Source organism: Mycteria americana, chromosome Z (genome assembly GCF_035582795.1).
Source record: "Mycteria americana isolate JAX WOST 10 ecotype Jacksonville Zoo and Gardens chromosome Z, USCA_MyAme_1.0, whole genome shotgun sequence".
In the NCBI taxonomy this organism is placed as follows: Eukaryota; Metazoa; Chordata; class Aves; order Ciconiiformes; family Ciconiidae; genus Mycteria; species Mycteria americana.
Window position 1 is genome coordinate 20,834,884 of NC_134396.1, and position 21,388 is coordinate 20,856,271.

General features: G+C 41.8%; 1 protein-coding gene across 11 annotated transcripts in view; it reads right to left on the reverse strand.

The window, feature by feature from the left end:
- ARHGEF28 (Rho guanine nucleotide exchange factor 28) overlaps positions 1 to 21,388 on the reverse strand; it is a 127,504-nt gene that overhangs the window by 39,855 nt on the left and 66,261 nt on the right. For 8 of the 11 annotated variants that reach the window (XR_012778946.1, XM_075526586.1, XM_075526592.1 and 5 more), the window contains 12 exons: positions 16,110 to 16,240; positions 12,692 to 12,993; positions 10,072 to 10,216; positions 8,685 to 8,796; positions 6,365 to 6,447; positions 5,297 to 5,343; positions 4,597 to 4,720; positions 3,106 to 3,238; positions 2,671 to 2,726; positions 1,246 to 1,297; positions 517 to 664; positions 293 to 414 (listed from right to left, as the gene is read on the reverse strand). Coding sequence is in view for 10 of the 11 variants with exons in the window: in XM_075526586.1 (XP_075382701.1) it covers positions 293 to 414; positions 517 to 664; positions 1,246 to 1,297; positions 2,671 to 2,726; positions 3,106 to 3,238; positions 4,597 to 4,720; positions 5,297 to 5,343; positions 6,365 to 6,447; positions 8,685 to 8,796; positions 10,072 to 10,216; positions 12,692 to 12,993; positions 16,110 to 16,240 (1,455 nt within the window). In the remaining variant the exon portion in view is untranslated. The remainder of the gene's footprint in view (positions 1 to 292; positions 415 to 516; positions 665 to 1,245; positions 1,298 to 2,670; positions 2,727 to 3,105; positions 3,239 to 4,596; positions 4,721 to 5,296; positions 5,344 to 6,364; positions 6,448 to 8,684; positions 8,797 to 10,071; positions 10,217 to 12,691; positions 12,994 to 16,109; positions 16,241 to 21,388) is intronic. The other 3 variants (XM_075526588.1, XM_075526596.1, XM_075526587.1) reach the window with 2 other exon arrangements.

The window sequence follows — 21,388 nt, forward strand, 5'->3', positions numbered from 1 at the left end:
TAATTCTGCAAGGATGCCAAATACATTTATCCCTGTTATCTTAAAATGGTAACACCATACAAAAATATTCTAAAAGTTATCAAAGAGTTAGTTACAAGGAAGGAAGGAAAAGTTGTATTTTAAGACTAATGTGTCTGATTGTATCATTTTAATGAGGGATATCATTGTAATTATCAAAAATAGGTGCTTTTCTTTTAGCAGATGAAGTGGCTTCTTATATCAGCTAAGGAGTTTTTCTATTGCACTTTCCAATACAGGTTATAAAATGCAACATCTGTGCAATACTTCTCACCTTCCATCACAAAAGGATCCATTGAAGAAAAGGTCCCTAATACTTGTAACATTTCTTCAGACCGTGACTTGGACCTCCAGGTGCTAGTTTCAGAGTCTTGTTCAGAAAATGGCATAGACCTTCTACAGCAGAAAAAAAAAATCCCATATTTATTTACTGGTTTCAATTCTCCTAGAAATGCTCAATGCTGTATTTAGCATAGTCCCCCAGCAGCTGCCTTCTACCTTTCAAAACTGGCACTGGGGACACTTTTGGACAAGAAGTGGGACTGTTGCGAGGCTTCCCTCCTTCCAACAGACAGTCCGATAGGCACAGAGGAAGAAGAACGCACTGGGCAGAGCACAGTCTGTGAAACATCTCCAGGCAGGGAATCTGTGAGGCAAAGCACAACACAACGTTTTGACAAACAATTTAGAGTATGTCATCAACAGCACAGCTATACTATGAAATGCTATCTGGTGTTCATATAGACCTATACTGGCTATCAAGAATGTCCACTTGCCACGGTAAAAGACTGTGATGCTCTCCCAGGGAATATAAAGATAAGCCTATAGGCAAAGCGGAATAGCTCCAGCGTGGATATTATTGATAAGAAAACAATCTCAAATCATACATGCTCTAGCATTGCAACCTGAACATAAGAGACCCAAATATTTGTGTATATGGTAAATTACATACTCAAAAGCACAAAACAGAACTGACTACTTTTGATTTTCATTCTCACTGAAAACAAAATGTAGTAAAACCTCACACTCATTTTAGTAGAGGAGGAGTTAATTCAACAGCCATTTCTTCAAAAAATCCTACTCGTATTAGAGACACACACAGTTTCTTACAGATATTGAAATGAGAAATAGAAACACACAAATGACATAGTAAAGTTCATGTTGTCAGTCCCATGATTTTTAATCAAGGCTTAACTTCAACTGCTAGGTTTACACCTGCTAACTTACTTGTTACACCAGCTTGGGGTTTGTTTTTATTATGGTATCTCTCCTGGGATTTCTGAAAAAAGAAGAATTTTTTGAAATTGCAATGAAATCATAGCTAATACACGGAACAGTCAAGTCAGTAACTCACTGCCATATACCATCACACAAAAGGGCTTCAAGAAAATGGTCCTAAATTATGGTCCCAATTTCTACCAATAACTAATAAATCCAAGTTTATTAGTTATTGGTAGATAACAATATTCACAGTAGAATGATGTTATTTGTACTAAAACACAAAAACTGAATCTGTTTATTCAAAACCAAGTCACTGAGTTACAGCATTGTGCTTTCTCTATGTGAATATTGCCCGTGAAGGCTGCAAGAAAAGGAGTTCACATTCAGGGCTTTATATTCAAATAAACTTGAAGCACTTGTGGCAGGGCACGACCTGAGGAAGCCTGGGTATCACAGGCAGAATCGATTCCCCTTCCAAAGTGGAATTTTGCAAAACCTGTGCAAAAGCCTGCTGTGCTTAGGCATGTACTTCACTTGAGGTGGGTCAGTGAACGTTTTCTGCACCTCATTCTTATTGAGAAGAGTCAGGGGTGGTAGGGGCTCTTGTTTCCTCTTGCCAAATAACCCACCGGTCCCAGTGATTAAAACTGTCCTAATGCCCTAAAGTTGCCCAGAAATTTGTGCCAGGCTATGACACGACAGCTATAACCAAAACAAATAAAAACACCTAATTTATGTCCAGTTGAAGGCTTGTTTGCTCTGAAGAGTCTGTATGGAAACATGGTGTCTCTGCAAGCCACCATGATGTAAAACCCAGCTACATTAGAAAAACACACTCCACTAATTTGAAAAAAGACCTGTATTGCTGTGAGACACTTCTCTGCAAGGCCCATTTTATTCCATGAAGGCAGAAGCCTTACACATCTATGTTTCAAAGCAACCTCTTTGTCATGATAACCTCACCATGCCTGTGTTCCTACTTAAAAGGAGACAGTATCCATCAGCTCTAGCGCTGATTTTGCCCTGTCTGCACTGGCAGCTGAACACTGGGAGTGATTGCCTAGGCAGGCTGCGGAGTCTCCTCCTCCAGAGGTTTTCCAGAACAGGTCAGACAAACATCTGCCCATCCCCTTTCTTTTTAATCCCTTTCTGTATCCCTCCAGGCACACCATTTTACAGTTTGACCTTGCAACTCTTCAAAAATACAAATATCTCTTTATACTCATTTTTGACCCTCTTCTAAAAACCGTTGTTCAAGAATAGTTCTTGTTCTGTTGCTCACATTAGACATTTTGACACCCTTGCAGACCTTTGCATACAGACACTGGGTCTGGGCGGGTTGTGTGTACTTTCTTTTTTCCTTCACGACGTTTCTAGACCCCTTGGAAAGCAGATACACTCTAGTAAGAATGGTGCGGTACAGGAAGTTACCTTGGTGCACAAGGGAGCACACTCCTTGCAGCTCTTATGCACAATCACGTTGCAATCTGAAAGAGAAGGCACGTTTCAAAGCCTAGCGCCCAACAGGATCCCCAGCCCACAGAAAATGTTACTCTGACGTTTCACTTTCTTTCCCTCCTCCCTGTCTACTTACTAAGGTAGCCCTTAGGATGCTTTGATGTTACGGCCCCCGGCTAGGAAGGAGTTTTTGCCTAATGTGCTGGGGCTAGGAGATGGCCATGGTCCCTTCTGAAGCTGTCACCTGCCATCCTTCCTCTCGCTGCCTTGCCAACCTCAGCTCATCACATAAACCAGGTGCATCCAAATCTAGGCAAGGTTTCTTCTCAAAACAAAACCCTGAACCAGGATCCCAAGCAGGATTTGGAACACTGTAAGCGTCACACACGAAAGCCAGCAACTACTTACGGGAGCACTGCAGTGATTCCTTTCCTAGGAGGGCCTTTTCACAGGCCATACATGGGATAACTCCTGAGAAGGTCCCGTTTGTAAAATTGTGCCTGTTCAGTTTCTCTTTATCTTTGGTATCTTTATTTTTTGTCTTCATCCCCAACAGCAGAGGCAGGAAAAAAGTAAAAAAGAGACATTAGAAAAGAAGATAAACTGATTCAATCTTAAAAACACTAAAACATTCCCTTTTAAGAGCAAATTATTCTAAAACATTTATTCCCTGGAAGACTTGTAACAGTATACTATATTATTACAGCCAAAATTGTTGAAGTCCTAAAGTGATGCAGGCGTTGCTTTCACTGGCAGCTAAGCCAGCAAGCATTACCAAGGAAGACTGGCAGAAATACATTTATAAAGGTGCAAAAAGGAAAGGGCCAGAAGACAAAATTTAAGAAGTGTCATTGACTCGCTGCACATACAAACGAATATCAGTGCCTACATCTCCCTGAGGCATACATGCAAACTCGTGCCGCTGCAGTTAAAGCTGCAGTTATGTAAATTTAGATGATTTGTCTTTAGATCTTAAAAGACATTAGAAATAACCTATTTTTAATGAGCGTTAATGAATTTAATAAATTCTGCCTATTTTTACAGTACATTTCCCTGAGCAGCCCTGATAGTTCTTCTTTAGGAGCCAGGCTTATGTATGGCTGCTGGATCGGACACGCGTGTTCGCAGCCAGTTCTGTCACTTGTGAAGATACTGCCTCAGCCAGCCATCCTTGCATCCACGTACGTTCAGATATCCTGGGGCGCAGGAGGGCATACTAGAAAGCCTGCAAAACTGCCAGAAGGCCAGCCAGAAAGATCCTGTAGGCCAAATCTGTCTCTCAAGCTGCTAATTGATGCTGTTAATCTAAATTTCAGATGTCTCAAAATTAAACCACAAATGTTCTAATCTACCTTTCACAGTATGTGTGTTTGACTGTGCAGGCCTCACATCTGCAATTCTCTGACGCTAAGCAGTACTTACTCATGCAAGAAGTCCCATTAACTTCAAATAAAGCAAATTCAACTGATTACGTGCCAATGTAGAAGTTACAGACCCAGGTACTTATTGAGAGTAATTGCAAGAACAGGCCCACACCTCTTAATTTTATTTAACAAAGAAAATTATTTCTTAAAGGTAATTCACACATTTAAACTTTGGCTAAATCATCAAATGAGATTATTAATAGCATTAAAAAAATGGCAAGGGAAATACTTGATATTGTTCAGCAAAGGCTATTGTTTAAAAGGAAAACTGTTTTTTAATATGAAGGCCATTTCAGGGTAGCCTGCATATGTTTTAAAATTAAAAAATAAAGATAAAAGTGTCTTCCTATTACTTATGTGGTTTTGTAATAAACAACAACTTACCTTTACATAAAAGTTTAGATTCTCATCTATAATTCATTTAATTACAGTGACATAATTACACATAATAATATAAACATAAATCCCAAATTACCTTGCACTTATTCCGTGTGCTGGTCATTCTGTTCATCAGAAAGCTGAAAGTCCGACTCACTTTACATTTTTCAGACTCATTTTTTGAGGGTACAATATATTTATTCCATTCCTCCTCCTGAATCCTAAAACAGAGACCAGTGAAAAAACCTCATTCCAGTGGGAAGAGTCCCGTAAAACAGAGCAGAATCTGGATGGTGCTTGTTTCACCTAACATTTACAGTTACATGTTTTATTGTGGGTTTAGCTGACAATATTAAAAAGACTGCAATCCCTCTTTATAAAAAGGAGTAACACTAGCCCGCGGAGGGCTCTGAATGTGCAATGTGTTACAAGCTTGCCTAGACCACGGTCGGCATCAAAAGCCCCCTTGCTTTTATTACGGTGTTTTGGACGTTCCAACAGCGGACGGGAGCTCCTACAGGGAACAGGAGCACATCCCGGCCATGCACGTCCCGCAGCGGTGCACAGCAAATCTCCGCTGCAGGACGTGTGCGGTGAGGACAGCACAGAGAGAGCCGGGCTCAGCTCAGCGCAGGGTTTAAGCATGGGCTGGCAGATGCCCTGGGCAGGGAGCGCTCCCCTAAATCTCTGCTAAAAACCCCGAGGCCTCTTCCCCGCTCTGCTCCCTAGATGGCATTCTTGCACAGACCTGCTCCCGGCGCCTCAAAACGCGGGTGCGACAAGTCAAGTACCCATACCTTTTCTCTCGGGACTGCTCGGGCAGACTGTACGCTCGCTCTGCAAGACATAAACAGTTATCGGGCACTCAGATTGCAAGGTCGTCAGGTTCATTTGAAACGCACGACCTCCACCAGGCCATAAGCTTGCCATTAAGGGCTTGCAATGTTATTTGAAAATTAGGAAAGCAAAAACATTAGAAATTAGGAAAGCAAAAATATACATTAGAAGCAGCTTTTCCTAGGGTAAGACAACTGCCTACTAAGCTTTGTTTAGTCGACAGAATCTGCCAGAACTGAGATGGATATCAGTGAATGCCAGTCTCTGCAAACAGTCTGTTTTTCAGAATAACAAAAAATATTTCTTTTGTTTTTCTTAACAATACCAACTTGAATGATTCACACTTCATTTTGCTTTTTACATACTTGGTTGTAAAATATCTTAATGACATTCTTCTAACATTTGCAATTACCTGTCTTATGCAGCTTTATCTATAGTATTAAGAAATTTAAATCCCTCTACACAAAGAAGAATATTACTAGCCTATGTACTGCACAGGATGTGTGATGTGTTACAAGTCTACATCCTAGAAATGATAGAGAGGACTCAAGGAGATACTTTTCAACAAACTGTCTAAAAAGCAAAATAAAAGATAAATAATTCAGTTGGGTTGTTTTGGCAGAAAAAAAAAACCAAACCAAAAAACAATAGAGACCATTCCACCATTTCCAAATTAGAAGCCATTCTGTTTTGCAGGCATTTTTTGCAAAGCTACCACAGGTATGGTTCAGAAAGATACTTAAAACACCTGCCTAAGTCAAAGCATCAGACTATGCCTTCTTTAAAGTTAGATACAAACTTAAACATGCTTCACTGAATCAGCGTGTCCTCAGACAAATGTAAACTTCAGGTTAGTGAGAGCTAGAATATTTACCAAAGAAGCAGCGAGACTACAAGGGCATTTCAGTTAGTTGCCAGGCACAACCTGTGCCGCAGGATGCTTTTGGAAGAAACGAAGGCCATGTACCCATGGGAGACGAAGACAGCCTCATGCAAAACAGCGCCGTGGTGCTGGCACTGAGGTACTTACTACAAGGGTGGAGCAGAGACACTGACTTAGAGAGTGAAAGAGCTTGAAGGAGGGATCGACCACTGTTCATGAGCGCACCATCTACAGAGCAGGGGCAAATCCTTTACTGTTACAGCCTGGTAATACCTTCTCAAATAAAAGCAGGTAGTTGTTTTAAACCTGACCATACTGAAAAGCTTCCCACTTTTTTCTCACACTTTGTGTGAGAAAGACCATCCTGTTGCCATTCTGCATTCATCTGCTTTGGCTTACGTTTCATTGCAACATACGAGGTCAGCTGCATCTCCCTCCTGCAGAGCTAAGCCCTGTGCGAGATGTCCAAAGTGCTGGCAGCTGGGCAGAGGGGAAGGGGCACGTTTTCAGTGCACAGACACCTGCACAGACCCAGACACAATCCCGCTACAGCCCACAGAGATCAGGATGAACTCTCAGACCTAGCTTCTTGGACCAAGCTCTTAGGCTAGTCCCGTACCCAGATGCAACTGCTCCAAGCACGTGCAGCTGTGCCTGCCCCACACAGTAATCACCACTGCCAGCTGCCAAACACTCTGTTCAACACTCCTGTCGCTGCAAGATGCTGGCAAGGAAGGGACGAGGCAGGAGGTGTTGGTGGCAGGGAAGCACCAGCAGGAACCTCAGCAGACCACCACCCTCCCTCCCAGCATCTGCGGTGTGGGCTGCAGAAGAGCCTGTTTCCCAAGCGTGGACAGGAAAGCATTTCCACCCTCTCCACAAGACAGGTGAAGGTCCAGCACTGACTGTCCCAGGAGGAAGGGGAGAGAGAATGAACAGGACATGGGCCTGAGCCCAGATCAGGGCAGAGCAGGTAACGGTGTCTGGATGAAGCTTAACGGGCTGTAACACCAACAGTCCCTGAGCTGCGAGGTCAAAGGAATTCTGTTTTAACTTTAAGCACATGCCACAGGGCTTTGCTGATCTGCCATCCTCTACTTCTGTGACTACTTCCCTCTTTTTCTTCTGCCTTCTTTTGCCAGAGACTTCTCACCTAATCTGTTGGATACAAATGGTTACAAATACATTAAGTGATGGGGAAAAACACAACACAGCTGCCTGCTGCAGGCTGTAGTACATACTCCTCCTTACGAGGGGATATGGAATCTTACAGTGAATTTGAGCAACCACAAACAAGTTATTTGCTCCACTGCTTAACACAGTTTCTTAAGGAAAAAAGATGTCTGCAGTCACTGTATGTCTGCCCATCAGCTTTCTCCACCTCACCTTCCCAACAGCTTTTGAATTTGTTAACTGATTTCAAAGTTAATGATAACATTTCCACAACTTTTGTGTTTTCACATTCAGCCTCCTAGAATCACAGAATGGTTTGGGTTTGAAGGGACCTTCAAAGATCACCTAGTCCACCCCCCCTGCCACAGGCAGGGACACCTTTCACCAGAGCAGGTTGCTCAAGCCCCATCCAACCTGAGCTTGAACACTTCCAATCATGGGGCATCCACAACTTCTCTGGGTGTCCATCCCATCCAGTTCACTGTAATTCACACGTCCTGCCTCTTGCTCAGGACCAGTGGAAAGCTAAAGCTATACTGGAGGGAGAGACAAGCTGGAAGTATGGCAATGGACAGGGTTATAGGGACAGAGGCCAAGCCTCTTGAAATGCAAGTGTTTTTTAAGTGATGTGATCCATATGAAAAGCACAGTACAGGTATTTCACACTTTGCATTGTTTTCAAATATAACCCATACCCTCACTGCAAAAAGTGTGGGTTGTCTTCTAAATAGGAAACTATGTGTCTAGAAATAAAGCATGTCTGAAACAATTTGTAAAAAATTACAAGCTTCTTGCAAAGACATCTCTGACTCCACTTGATGGAGAGGGTGGGTTTTGCTCCCCAGCCTGTGGAGATGACAATAGCCTACCCATGTTTCAGAGATTCCCCAGGATCTACGGGAAGCTGGGGCCATCCGCCCTCTTTGACGCCTCTTCTGTGTCATCCTAAGCTTCCTCACAGTCTCTGCTGGGCACCCAGCAGGAGGCTGGGGTAAGGATCTTCCGAAAACAAGATTACTGCCCTTGCCTGCATTACTTTTTCTGACTAACGTTCTCCCGGTTTGTGTGCCCTCCTGAGGATGAGCTGCTGTATCAGGGGAGGGCACGACGGGGCAGGAGGCAGGAGAAGAGCCAGGGATGATGGCAGGGGTACCCGAAGGGAACCGACCCCTGCTTTCACGCGCGTGGGCGAGGTCTGTGTACGGGACAGGCCTGAGTAAAGCCGTCAGCGCTGGGCCTGAAGCAGGCAGGCGTGGGATGAGGCTGTGCAGGGGCACAGCCAGAACACTGACCTTCATTGGAGTCCCCAGCTGCGAAGTCCTGAGGAATGCGAGGTCTTCCTAATAAGCCTTTGGGCGAGGAGCAGGAATAGGAGCGGGACCGAATCCCAGACACTGTGCTTTCCTACAAGAGATTGCAACAAATTAAAACTTGTGTTGTTTTGAAATGCATCAGCAACAGAAACAAAACAAATCAGTGACAGAACTTCCGAAAGAAAGATGGCTGACCACATGCATACGTTTTCTTGGCTTCACTAGAGCTTTAAGTTTCAAGTACAATTTCTGATGACTTCGTATGAATTCTTAGGAAGTCTGTCATACTTCCACCATAATAAATTTTTGTATATTACAGGAAATAATTTTCGAGTGCAAGTTAGACTAAGACACTAAAAGAAAGCTTACATTCTTCTCCAGTTTTGTGTCAACCAAAAAGTGTTGTGGGCCATTATACTGGATGACCAAGCTATCTTCTTTTACCAAGGGAGCCATTAATTTTAGTACTTTAATAAGTACTGTCTTGGTAATTATTGATGTCAGAGTTTCCAAAGAAAGGAGTTAGCCTCTTTCTCTTTTCTCTCTGCCTTTTTTTTTTATTGTGCATCAAAAGATTTTCCGATCCCCAAACATGTCAATGATAAGGCTTGAAAGAAAAACCCTGATTTTTGATACATCATTTACATTTCAACAGAGCCTACTCCTAAACTGCTTACCTTATTGTTTTTAAAAGTAGCCCTAACAGAATTCAGTGTTTGTGCTGGACTCTTTTTCTGCCCTCATGTAGTCATTTACTGAAGGTCAGATAAAGCTTTACAGTGGCAAGAAGCCTGTCTAATAAAAACATAAAGAATCCCTACGAACAAAAAATAACTTCACATATGTGTCTGAATATCTCAGAAATGGCACCATGGCCTAATGAAAGTGTAGCCAGGATGCTTCAGAAAACCATAACAAGGAGAAGAGATTTGCATTGGTCAATGCATAAAACCCAGCTGCATTTCCCTGAGCCTAGCAATTGTTTTAAAACAGGCAGCAGGCTGGTTTTATACTTTACAAAGCTGTTACCCTTTCACATAACTACAGCTGGTTAAACATTTCCTCACTAAATATATTTTGGTTAGAAAATGCTGATTCACTGAACCTGAGATATTTCCTTTGAAACACTTCTGATAAATGATGCTTTTTTCAAAGCTGAAGCAAATCTCCGATGGACCATTCCCATAGCTGCTGCCAAGCCCCGCCACAACCAGGGAGCTCTGGCTCCATAACCCTGTGCGTGCTTCTCCCTGGAGGGGCTAGCACTGCCATCTGGGAACTCATTTTTCCCCTTCAGATTCAGATGTTTCTCACATGTTTTCAGTGATAAAAGGAAAACAATGCAAACTGAGATAGTATCAAATACCTTAGGCTGCAGACTGGTAGAGAAGTCTAATCCATCTCTGCTACAAGCCATGGCCTCTGAAGAGCCGAGGGGAGGGTAGTGAACGTGGGATCTGTCCGAAACACCTCCATTTCCGCCATCTACTTCAAGGTCATCGAGACTTGAACTGAAGCAGACAACAAAGTCTTTAATTCCCATGAATTTTAGTAACAATCCATCTCAACCTTAATGCAACAAGCAAAGATACTGCTGTATACTCTAATCAATGACAACCCAAACCACCATGATTATGTCAGGTAAGTCACACTCTGAGTCCCCGCTCAGGTCTGCAGTCCGCTGGTCAAGGTACTCAGTCACCCCGTATAGGACTCATCTGACCCAACCTTGTGGATCTGCAGTGCAGATGTTTGCATCGCCCACGATCACAGACTCTCACCATAGTCAGCCACCTCTGGAGGATGATTTTCAGACTGATACTCAGTATCTCCCTTAAAATGAGATGTTTTGTTCCACACATGTACCTGCCTCTCTATATAGATAAGGAGAACCGAGACAACTAGCTCAGATTTCACTATTAAGGTATGTGGGTATATATGGATATTTTGTGTGTGTGTATATTTGAAAGATACGATGTGGCTATTCACAGACATCTTTTTTTCTACATCTGTGACCGGATGGAGGATTGAAGAGAAAACTAACAAGAGAGATGAAGGAGGGTCTGAGACAGTTTATGAGATTCATTTCAAAAGATATAAACTTAAAAACATATAGGACTATAAACAGACTGAAAAACCTCTGGCTAAATCAATACTTCAAACACCTAGAGACTATTTGATTGGCAAGGGTTCCTGAGCAGGAGAGTGCAGCAAGGTTTCTCAGCAGTACCAGGGTTTCCCAGGATGGGTCCTGTTAGCTGCAAGAGCAGGTTCATGGTCTCTTCATCAGAGTGACTGGAAGGAATGGTTGACTGCTTGCAATAACATTCCAGCCTTACAACATAAAACTTTAAATTATGTGTGGTATTTCTAAACAGCCACAGTTCCTGCCAGGAATAATAGCACAACAATTCCTTCAAACACCACTACAATTCACTTTGTTGAAGGGCAAATCTATCAATACTGTCCAAAACTACTTCCTTATTACACTTTTGGAGACCATCTTTTGCAATGTTTCCTAGTAATAGCCCATGTGACATCTCAGAAACAAGTTATTTAACTGCATTATCAGTTACCATCACATTTTAAAATTGGAAGAACAATATGTGTCTATGTCAACAGACAAGCATACGTGTCTTACTGGGGGTAGCTTACCTGGGGAATTTTTCTGACATAACAAGCTGGTTTAAAGATCTGCTAAGTAACTTGCCACATCACCTCAGCTACTTCAAGGAAGGTGCTGCTAGTATTACATACTGATAGTCTTATTTTATGTGTAATATTTGGATCACCTACAGTTGACATATTAAGGTCAATCACATCTCTCTGAAAATTCATAGAAGCTCTTAAAGCTTCTATGGTCAGCTATAGGTACCTGACCTAGGTCTTAAAAAAGATGGGAATATCTAAAAATGTATAGGAGAAAAATGTTTATGACAGAGAGGCAGAAGCAGATTACAGTAATGTACATGATATCCCTGTAGCCAGCAAAAATAAAAGGTTAGGGAAAGAACAACTCTTAGTCTGACATTTGTCGTCTTATCTGTGTTAAAAGATTCCTCTCAGTGGGACTTTCTACTTGCATAAGAAACTCAAAATTGAAGTAGAGAAAATGTTATTGCCCACTTTAATCGGCAACGGGCAGACACTACTGCTTCCTTACTGTTTTTACACAGATCTGATGCCCTTCCTCCAACTAGTCCAAACACTTTTGCAAGGTGGGAGACAGATTCACATTTTCTCCTGTACAAGATGGAACTGATTTCACATCTCGTCTATCCAGAGAAACAATAAAGCCTTTTTATCAAGGAAATTTACCAACTGTTAAAAACAAAAGTTATAGTTTCATCTTCAAAGCCCTCTGCATTCCTGAAGCCAACCAGTTCCCAGCATAACCCAAAGCCATCTGGAGGAGGGTCCTCAGACAACTGGCTCTGCTGGCAGCAAAACCTGTGTACCAGCAAAAGAGCAGAAAACAGTCTGAACCTATCAGAAGTGCGAGCTGTACTCTGCACTGTGTCTTTTGAGGTAAAAAAATATATAAAATCAGGAATAAGCTGGTCCTTCTACAGGCCAGTGCAAAGAATGGAAAGATTCCTAGAGTCTTCAACAGGTTTTGGACTATTTTCTTAATGGAAAATATAACTGAGGAAAACTAGGGTGAAATTCTGGTTTCTGACAAAAACACTACAATGCAAACTCTTCCAGTGAACAGCTGATTCTTTTTTTTTAAAGAATACATACAAGGAAAAAATATATAAAAGTATAAATTTGCATTAAAAATGAATTTAATTAGAGGACACCTTTTATTTGTTAAAAACGTCTTCAGAACTATTTTATGAAAACAGATCATTAAGATAATTTAAATATCAGTGATTTTACCTCAGTAATAATATATATTACTCTGCTGACTCTGAAGATTCTGCTTCATATTTTTAAATAAAAGGTTATCATAAATAATCCTTACCGTCAAGTCAATTCCATACCTTTTTTTTTTCATGTCAGCATAAAGCTGGCCCCGATCCTTAATAAATCCATGGGTCTTGAATGGAAGGTATGAATCTGCTTCATACGTATCAGAAGGTGAAACAGTATGTCTTAAACCTGCATTTTCTCCATTTTTCATTGGCCTTTGATTTCCTTCATTTGGAACATATATATATTGGTCATTCTCTTCAAGGGAGGGAGACGAAGAGCTCTTAGCCATTGGGATTGAGTTGGTGGGATTCAGGCATGTTTCACTGCTGACACCATCTCTATGAACATAGTTAGTCTTTAAATCTCCAGCCTGCAGAGAAAAAATTAATGCTGGTAAGAGGCAGTAACAAGATATATTGTCAGGGAACAAGGACCAGATTAGTTTGCCATTTTATTTATGGTTCTATGTTTTGCCTTTCCCCCCCCCCCACTACTTTTTACAGCACATGAATTGAAGGTAAGTTATATGGCTAAGACATTCTATACCATGCATTACTTTTTTCCATAGTTAGAGTAGCAATGAATTGGTATTTGCAAGTCTAAAGGACTTCTCATTCATGTTTATACCTTTTGTTAAATGTATCAATTCATATATTTATAGCTTTTATTAAAAATATCCCTGAGTCAAGCAAAAAATATGCATAATACATTAGTGTGGGAGACATATGGAGGAGAATTCAAACACTGTGCAGTTTAATTTGGAAAAAATCAGCCTACACATCATGCATTTTTAACTTCCCAGTACCAATTTCCTAAGCTTTGAGATAAATATACATGGCCTGGAACAGAGGTTCTCCAGGGGAGGAAGGGAAAGGAATCTTTATTTTTTGCCATTAAGCAATCACGGGCACAAAGCACCCCTCCTCCTGCACAAAGATAGGAATAGAGTTGGGAATTATGTTTTCTCAGGTACAGGGATCAGGATTTAGACCCTGGTGACAAATAATTTTTTGTGCAACTGAGGTTGAATTCTCCTGTCAACTCTGCAGAAGATATTAAAATACAGTTTATTGTCAGACTTTTAGTTAGATGCTACTGTTGTCTGTTTAGATGCTGAATAATACTGAAAAGTCACACGGCCAGTGAAAACACTCAACATCCAAAAAGCACCTGTATAAAAGCAAGAAGAAAGGAAGGATTGCAAGCACCTCCAAAGCCCTGGTCTTTCAGATTGCTGACTTCCTGCTCTCCAGCCCCACTTGAGATGTGTTTTCATTCCCATCGTAATGATGTTTCTCGTAGTAAAAGGCAGAAAGAACTGCTGGCATTTTGTTGTGGTTTAGCCCCAGTCGGCAATTAAGCCCCACACAGTCGCTCGCTCACCCCCCCGTGGGATGGGGGAGAGAATCGGAAGAGCAAAAGTAAGAAAACTCGTGGGTTGAGATAAGAACAGTTTAACAATTGGAACAAAATAATAATAATAATAATAATAATAATAATAATAATAATAATAATAATAATAATAATAATAATAATAATAATAATAAAAAATTGTAGTGAGAAGGAAAACAACAAGAGAGCGAGAGAGGAACAAAACCCAAGGAGAAAAAAAACCAGTGATACAACCGCTCACCACCTGCCTACCGATGCCCAGCCAGTCCCCGAGCAGCGACCGCTACCTCCTGGCCGACTCCCCCAGTTTATATAGTGAGCATGATGGCGTGTGGTATGGAATAGCCCTGTGGCCAGTTGGGGTCAGCTGTCCTGGCTGTGCCCCCTCCCAGCTCCTTGTGCACCTGGCAGAGCATGGGGAGCTGAAAAGTCCTTGCCCAGTGCAAACAACACTTAGCAACAACCAAAACGTCAGTGTGTTATCACTATTACTCTCATACTAAAATCCAAAACACAGCACTATACCAGCTACTAGGAAGAAAATTAACTCTATCTCAGCCGAAACCAGAACACATTTTTACAAAAACCCATATTCGCATTCAAAGATATGGTGCATGCAAGTCTGGAAGGACTTCTGTTACGTTGTGCAGATGAGATGCACGAAGGTAAAATGCTTCTCCCAGGTCTTACACAGCAGTTCTTCCCTTCAAAGTTATTCCTGCCCGGGCAGCATTTCCCCTCAGCACCAGAGGGACCTCCTCCAGCAGCCGCTCTGGCTCCTGCTGCATGGTGCTTAAGGGAGAATTTGGCCCCAATCAGCAATTTAACAAAGTTGAAATGTGGCTACGTATTGAGCAAAGGTTAGTAATGCAAGCTGAAGGACCCCCCAGCAATATACTCAGGCAACATTTGCGTCTGTAACAGATCTGCACTTCTGCAGCTCTGTCCTTCCAACATGGATGTTGTTAAAATCAAGGGTTCACAGGTCCCTTATAGTCCCCCGCCAGTTGCTCACTCCTAGGTAATTATTTCATGTATCTCTCAATAACCTTAGGTGCATTTTGAACATGCTGGCCTCTGGCTGAAACTTCCATCTCAGCTGTCATAACAAACTGGATCTGCAGTGAATGCAGTGGCTGAAGTGTTTCAGGGAATGAAAAAAAAAAAAGGCGGGGGGGGAGAAACCACACTTGCAAAATCTCAGCCTTCTTCTAACATTATGATCTGATCATTTCTCACTCCTATATTCCAACTTTCACCCCAGGGAGAGCCCACAGCATGTTACAAATAAATTAATCACTTCAACCATCACTGAAACTTAGCTACATGCCACCAGAATTTGGTGGCTTTTTAACTACACACAACTGCCGTACACAAGAGTTGGACTAGTCCCCCCTGCCCAAGTTATGACATCTGAGTGTGACCATGGGGGAGGGATTTCAGGTGCAACATGGTGATGTAAAATATAATTTGGTCTGGACAGTCTGGCTCATCTCCAGTGGTCGTGACAAATAAATCAGAAACATGAATACTAAGTCAGGATCTCCAGTATCAGAATGCTCTGTGCCAGTTGTAGGACATTGACTTCACCTTTTCAGCAAATCTCATTTTTGTTGAGCCTATAGGCTTAGCTATGAGCTTATAATTAACTTCTGAAATTAGCCAGCAACAGCAAATTAGTCTCTTTTGTGAATATACATAGAATTCAGAAAATCTGAAGTGCACACGAGCAAGTTACATTATGGTAATGTTTCTTAGAAAGAAGCAAACACCATTATGGTAATGTTTCTTAGAAAGAAGCAAACACCATTTAGCTCACAAACACACAGAAAAGACAGTAAGAGCTGCCTTAGAGTTCTCCCTACAGGACAGGGAGAGTAATTCCTATCATCAACTGGATCTGTTAAAAGGGACCTCATAAATGGGTTACAAAATACAGCTGAGAATAATAAGGTATTACTATTTTTATTCTAGAGCTTTATTAATTGGCCACGCACAACTGCTGACAGATCCAGAAGCTCCTACTATCACACAAATAAGTTACTTTAAGAGAAGATGATGAAAAATTTGCCAAAAGTTCAAACATAAGCTTACTTGGTCTACTACCATGCAGTTTGCATATACTTCATCACTTCCACTCAGCATGGCAGAAAGTCTGGTTGCAGCAAAGAAAGTAGGTGGAGCCTTGAGTTTCCTGAGAACATCAAGGGTAGAGTGTCTCTGCTCTGAAAAAAAGAAATTTTGTAAAATGTGCCATTAAATCTCGAGCCATTTTCTTCTCTCGTATATATACTGTCATAAAAATGCCAAAGTTAAACATTAAGCACCAAATCTTAGGATTACAATTTGAGTAGTATGTGTGTGGCCACTCAAAAATCTGCCCATTTTGTAATTGCCTAACACTTGCTATATGTTCCAAGAAGCCCATAGTTGGCAAGACTCTAAAAGGTACCACAGAATCATTCATATAACTTAAAAATAAGTGTTCCTGTACCTTGGTTACCAAAATCTTCTATTTTCCACCTAAGCTAGAACTTTGTAGAGATCTGTGGCTGCAGACGTACATAGGATAAGATTTATGGGCTGGGACGAAATATGCATGATTCTGGCCTATACATTATATACCTAACATCTGATACATTATACGAATGGAATACGGTTCAACTGCAGTCAAATAATGACTCTCCTAAAGCACTCTACCTACTGGGAGCAACATAAATACTAATTCTAAATCAATAAAGCAGATTACTGTTCTCAAAACAAAAAAACAGCAAGAAAATTGTAAGAGGGATATAAATAAAATACCACTGATAGTGCCTTTACAGGGTGACAGCAATCAATCAAGATTTGACCCATGAACAAGATGTTTGGGATGAAGACTGCATCTGATCTGCTTTTGGTGCTGACATGAGAAATTATCAGTTTCACCAGAAATCATTAACAGAAGTTCAGAGTTTAGTTTTCAAGTGTGTTCATGACTGCAAATATTACAAAAAGCTGCACGGGCTGACTCTTTCTTTCATGGCTTTGAGCAGCAGAAAACCTAACCAAGTGCTACAGAAACACTGTCAGTCTGTCCTGCAGGCCCACCTCTCTTAAAGCTGCTTGTAAGTATGAAGAGCATGCACCAATCCAGCATTTGAGCTGGTAGTTAAGGCCTCATATTATCTTCTGATTGTAAAAGGAGCAAAATTTGACAAAGTGGAAACCAGCCTTGTTCTAGACTGTGTGAAAACAGGCTAGAAAAGAAATCACAGCTGTAATATAGTTTTCCTTATTTTAAGATGCTGTAAGTCAAGCATTGCCATTGGAAGTGAACTGAGACAGACTAGCAGAAGAATGATGTGATAAAGAAAGTATCATACCCAGCAAAATATCTGAAATCAAAACTCTCAATAAACTTAATTCCAGTTTGTCTGTTACTGAAAATTATGCAAAAAATCCTCCTTAGACTGTATCAGAAATTTATTTTCTGCAAAGGTGGAAAGGGAAAGGTACCACTAAAGACCTTCCCGAGGCGATACTCCTAAAGAAATGCAGTTGCTTTTGGCAGATCACAGAATCATATAGTACGGTTTGGGTTGGAAGGGAACTTTAAAGATCACCTAGTTCAACCCCCCTGCCACGGGCAGAAAAATCTTTCACTAGATCAGGTTGCTCAAAGCCCCATCCAAGATGCCTACGGCCATCAGATTGCAAGAAAAGTTATAATGAAGAAATGGCACTGGATTAGAAACTACACTTGTCAAGGTCTAGGGCATTAGTTCCTCCAGGGAAAAAAAAAAAGTCCCAGACCACTGCCAAAACTGCAATGCTACAGCACAACTTTTATTTAATTTTAAGATGCTATCTCATAAAGCCCAAGAACAGCAAGCTCTGTGCTTAGAGAAAACTGGAAATTCCCATTTAGATATGGCACACTATGAATTATTTGGTTCCTAGCCCTGGCAAGCCTTGCAGGATCTCATATCAGTAAAACATCCTTACGCCTCTCATTTTGCTTCTCTGTCCTGCAAGAATTTTAACATGATTTTAGTGACTGCCGTCTTGAGAATTGCTAAAGCTACAAACCATTTCCTTATGTCTGCCAAGATGCCAAAGCCTTTGTTTATAAACAGTACAAAACCATTGTTTTCTACAGCCGTTCATCAGACTTTGGCAGCTAAAATCATATGGAAATGTGATTTGGCAAAACTGGCAGTACTTTCTTGTGGCAAGCAAAGCTTTCCAAAGGCTGGTCTTAAACCAACAACCAGGAAGAAAAAAAATGTCAGGCTCTCCATTGATTCTTGTATGCTTATTACCTACCCTAGCACACGCTCCCTCTTGTGTATAAACCCACTGGGTACAACTGGCAAGGGCGGTATTCAGCTCCAGTGCTAGGCTGCAAAGGCTCAATACATACCCCTGAAAAACAGCCCAGGCACCAGGGATTCCCGAATCACGGCGTAAACCCAAGCCTTTGGACGCGGTTTCTTGACTTCAGCAACAGTCCCCACTGCTGACGTCTCTACAGACAGTTAATGGACTGCGCTATGAATTACACATCCCGAGCCAGAAACGACAAAATCCCCCTATAACTTCACATTTTTATTTATATAGCAACTTCTAATACCACATTTTACATTATTTTAAAATCCTGTAAGAGAGTAACAACCCAAGTAAAAACTTCTGAAGAAAGCTGCTGCAAATACAAGACAACGTATCAGAATGTGTTATCTGCAGTACCTTCTGTCAGTAAATCTTTATTGATTATCACTGCTAAATGGCGTATGTTTTCCTGGTGATGCTCCAGTCATTCTGTTGTTAAAGGTGAGACATTTAAACAAATATTCGTTGGGGTTTTAAATGAACAGACAAAAGGTAGCAGGTTATTTTGGGCTTCACGTTGCAATATGACCCCACTGTACCTCCTTACTCCCACTCCACCCCCCAATTTCAAACATGCGTGAAGGGACAACCACATCAAACTAACTCTGTAACAAGAGAAGTATTTCAAGACTTTGCTGAATGCAGGGGAGAGCATTATTAATTACACATTGACTGTGCTAGTAACTTATTTCCACTGGACAGGCCTGCATAGTTTAAAAAGTGACAAAACTGTCGCAAACATCCACATCACGTACCGCATTCCTACAGCCCCACTAATTGCCTCCAGCCTGCCTCGCTGGCTGCACGTCACGTCACTCTTAAGGGGACCATCAGCAGAGCCTCCTCCAGGTTAACATGGCAGCAGGTAATAGCTTGCTGCACTGGGTACCAGTAGTAACATGCAGCAAGGCTGCCCTTGCCTGAAAGATGAGGAGTATCAACAAAATGCATTTTCAAACAAAATGTCTCAAAAATTTCCCCTACCCATTCAAAATGCTTATTCTCATTGCAGATGCAAAACTTCAGCATAGCTTAAGGAAAGACAGATTAAGACTGCCAGGGCAAACTTCTTGTGAGAGTGAAGGTGTCCCTAAGAGTTTTAGCTCTGAAAGGTGTCAGTAACGGACTTCAGGATGCTTCCTAAGGTAAAAATGACCACAGTATGACACAGCTGAGTTGTTCTGGTACTGAAACAACCCAGCAAGCACACCTCACCAAGCTGATCCTCCTGCCAGAGCTGAACACTCTCTGGCTGTATACTGTGCCATGGCCACAGAAAAAGAATAAAATAAAGGCATGTCTTCTTTAGCAGAGTCTGTGGCTCTCTGCCATCTGCCTGGTAAACAGTCGAGAAAGATGTATGCGTTATTTAGATGTAGGTGAACAAAAGCCACAGTGCTGGGAAGGATAATCTCCAAACATGGATAAAAGACCTTGACCAATGAATAACTAGGCCCAAGTTCTCTACATCTTCTGCCATGTTGTCAAAGTTATACAGCAAAGGCTGCACAAAAGCTTATAAAAATACTTTTAAAAAAATACATGATCATCATAGCAATAATTCAAAACTTGCTTTATGTTGGTCTAAGAAAATGTATGGCCTTGAATGACCTGTGTCGGAAAATGGCCAGCACATAACACTGACTGTTTTTCCACAAAAATCAAAACTTAAATTATTCTATGAGAGAGCACACAGCAGAAGAGAAGTGAAATACCTCAACATGACCAAGCCAAGAGCCAGGAAAGAAATTACAAATTCCCTTCTTTAGATGCAATGAATAGTTTTCAGACAGCTCATCACATTTACCCCCAGCAATCTGAGCAGGGGTTAATGTATAACTGGAAGTAACAGAGCTATGAAGTCAGCGAAAAAATGCAGTGTGCTGGTTTTGGCTGGGATAGAGCTAATCTTCTTCCTAGTAGCTAGTATGGGGCTGTGTTTTGGATTTGTGCTGAAAACAGTGTTGAGAACACAGGGATGTTTTAGTTATTGCTGAGCAGTGCTTACACAGAGTCAAGGCCTTTTCTGCTCCTCACCCCACCCCACCAGCGAGGAGGCTGGGGGTGCACAAGGAGTTGGGAGGGGACACGGCTGGGACAGCTGACCCCAGCTGGCCAAAGGGCTATTCCATACCATATGGCGTCACGCTCAGTATATAAAGCTGGGGAAGAAGAAGGAAGGAGGGCACGTTTGGAGTGATGGCGTTTGTCTTCCCAAGTCACCATTACGCGTGCTGGAGCCCTGCTTTCCTGGAGATGGCTGAACACCTGCCTGCCCATGGGAAGGAGTGAATGAATTCCTTGTTTTGCTTTGCTTGTGCGCAGCTTTTGCTTTCCCTATTAAACTGTCTTTATCTCAACCCACGAGTTTTCTCACCTTTACCCTTCCGATTCTCTCCCCCATCCCACTGGTGGGGAGTGAGCAATGGGGCTGTGTGGGGCTTAGTTGCCAGCTGGGGTTAAACCACAACATGCAGACAGCTAAGCGACTGGGTCATGCAGGACTGTAGAAACACTCCTCTAAACCCTGAAGTGGTCACGTGAATTTGGAGAAAGAAGTCGACATGTTCCTGGCAAGGGGGCGACCGAAGTAACATGCACGTCTGTAGATGTGGACCATACAACCAGTTTCCATGGGGCATCTGCATCCCTAATTCAGGTGCCTTAGTGCTTCATTCAGACAGTGCAACTACTCATGACAGCAAAATTAAGCAAGTACATAAGAATAGCACTACATGGAGGGTAAAGCAATGTAGGCTTTAACGTGCTGTTGTTACAAAGACAAACATTTCACTATTCTAAATCTATGGAGTGGAAACCAAAGCATTGTGTTTCCTATATACTGCATGGAGAGGATCAGGCACCTGGGTGCTAGAAAACATACCATCATGTTCAAGACGTGGTCCTAAAGTAGCAACTAAGAAACACTGAGGATAAAGGCACTTGTCAATCACTGACTTTGATCTTTGTCACCTAAACATGGGATGCAAGAAAACGTCCCT